This window comes from Morone saxatilis, unplaced genomic scaffold (assembly GCF_004916995.1).
Source record: "Morone saxatilis isolate NCDOM2014 unplaced genomic scaffold, NCSU_SB_2.0 Contig7, whole genome shotgun sequence".
NCBI classification, from domain to species: Eukaryota; Metazoa; Chordata; class Actinopteri; family Moronidae; genus Morone; species Morone saxatilis.
The window spans coordinates 13,490,800-13,492,465 of record NW_023340246.1 but is presented as its reverse complement, the minus strand read 5'-3'; the positions used below and the strand labels follow the sequence as shown (position 1 = coordinate 13,492,465).

The 1,666-nt window shown below is 40.4% G+C and overlaps 1 protein-coding gene across 1 annotated transcript in view; it reads left to right on the top strand.

Moving 5' to 3' along the window:
- fntb (farnesyltransferase, CAAX box, beta) overlaps positions 1-1,666 on the top strand; it is a 20,577-nt gene that overhangs the window by 4,070 nt on the left and 14,841 nt on the right. Inside the window, 2 exon segments of the mRNA XM_035678290.1 lie at positions 796-868; positions 1,561-1,652. Of these exon segments, the coding sequence (XP_035534183.1) occupies positions 796-868; positions 1,561-1,652 (165 nt within the window).

The following is a 1,666-nucleotide window of genomic DNA, read 5'->3' as shown; positions in this document are numbered from 1 at the left end:
GGAGGGAGGGAGAGTCAGCTGTCTTTGACTCACTGACACACATACTGTCGTACACTGTGTGTGTGTGTGCGCGCTTGGAGCTACAGATGCAGATGAAAGTTTCACTGGTGTTCCTGCGGAGCACACTGACATTAAAATAACGGAAGGGAACAGTGTGTGACTTTTGCTGCTGTAAAACCTAACTCCCCCCCCCCCCTGGAGATTAATAAAATGTTATCTTATTTTAATTTAATGTTTATTTTTATAGGGAGAAGTATATATCATGGACTAATGCCACATTCCACAGCATTAATAGCAAAATAACCTAGTTTGCAATGCTCGTCCTGAGACAGGCCTTTTTATTCAAATGCACAATACATACAAACCTTATATGTGCTGTCAGTGATAAAAACACAAACAATAAGGCCAGAATACTTTCCTGCTAATAGACAGTGAATAAAAAAGTAGATAGATAATGCAAGGAACCCATAAATTAGGCTACAGAAGAGCTGAAAGCTGCATAAAGAAATGCCTGTGCCACTGAAAATAATGGTATAGTTTTTAATCTGTTAATTTTTATATAAAAAAAATACTGTAAAATCCTGAATTTTCTGTTTTAAAATAAAAAATGAGTCTTATTCATATGTGGCATGATAGATTGTGAAGCGGGCAGAGAAATGGTGGACAACTGTTTAAAACATAAAACCATTTTTCATTCTGTGTGAAGCGTGCGGTTCTCAGACGTCTGTTTGTACATTTTCTTTTACATTCAAGCTGCCACCTATTTGTAATTAATCCGTCTGTCCTGTCTTTCAGGCCAACGTTGTTGCGGGAACAACACTACCAATATCTCAAGAAGGGCTTACGTCACTTATCAGACGCTTATGAGGTACAGTATCCCACTTACAGCAAGCAAAAAAACATCGGTTATGGCCATTTAAGTGTTTCATAAACCTAGTGACATATACAGTACAACTGAGTACTGAAGTTCACCCAGAGGTTGTATTAGTTCCTGTGTGTCACTAATAACCTGCATAGACCTGGAGGACAGTAACACTCACTGCCTCTGGATGTGTGCTTCTGCTTTAAATAGAAATACCGTTGTATTCACTTTGCAAAGAATATGCTTGTCTGCTCTCGGGAAGGTCACCTCTCTTTTTTTGACGCGTTAACTTCTCTCCACTCTGGCCAGGATAGAGAGAGAAAAGCCTGTGTTGTCCGCTCGGCCTAAAGCTCAGTATCACACTGATCTGACTTCAGAATTGATCATTTCATTTGAAGCCACGTTGACAGCAAGTTTGTTGTTGTGCTGTATTACATTGCATCATGATATTATGTAATAAAGACAAAACATATCACATCACTGTTTTGTTTTTATCATATATTCACCAACCACCGATAATAAGTGGTGTGATATTTTCTATGTGATTGTCAGCTCTGGCATTTTCCTCCGCCTTTCCACTGTCTGTGTGGCAGACTTGTCTCATCTCTGACTGACTGATCTTCTTTTTATTGCTGTAATTGGTCATCCGATGCCCATCTGATCATGTGATGTGTGGCTGTCTGTCTCTGTGCGGGCAGTGTCTGGATGCTAGCAGACCGTGGCTCTGCTTCTGGATTCTTCACAGTCTGGAGTTACTAGAGGAGCCCATTCCTACTGCTGTCGCCTCAGAGTGAGTCAGACACA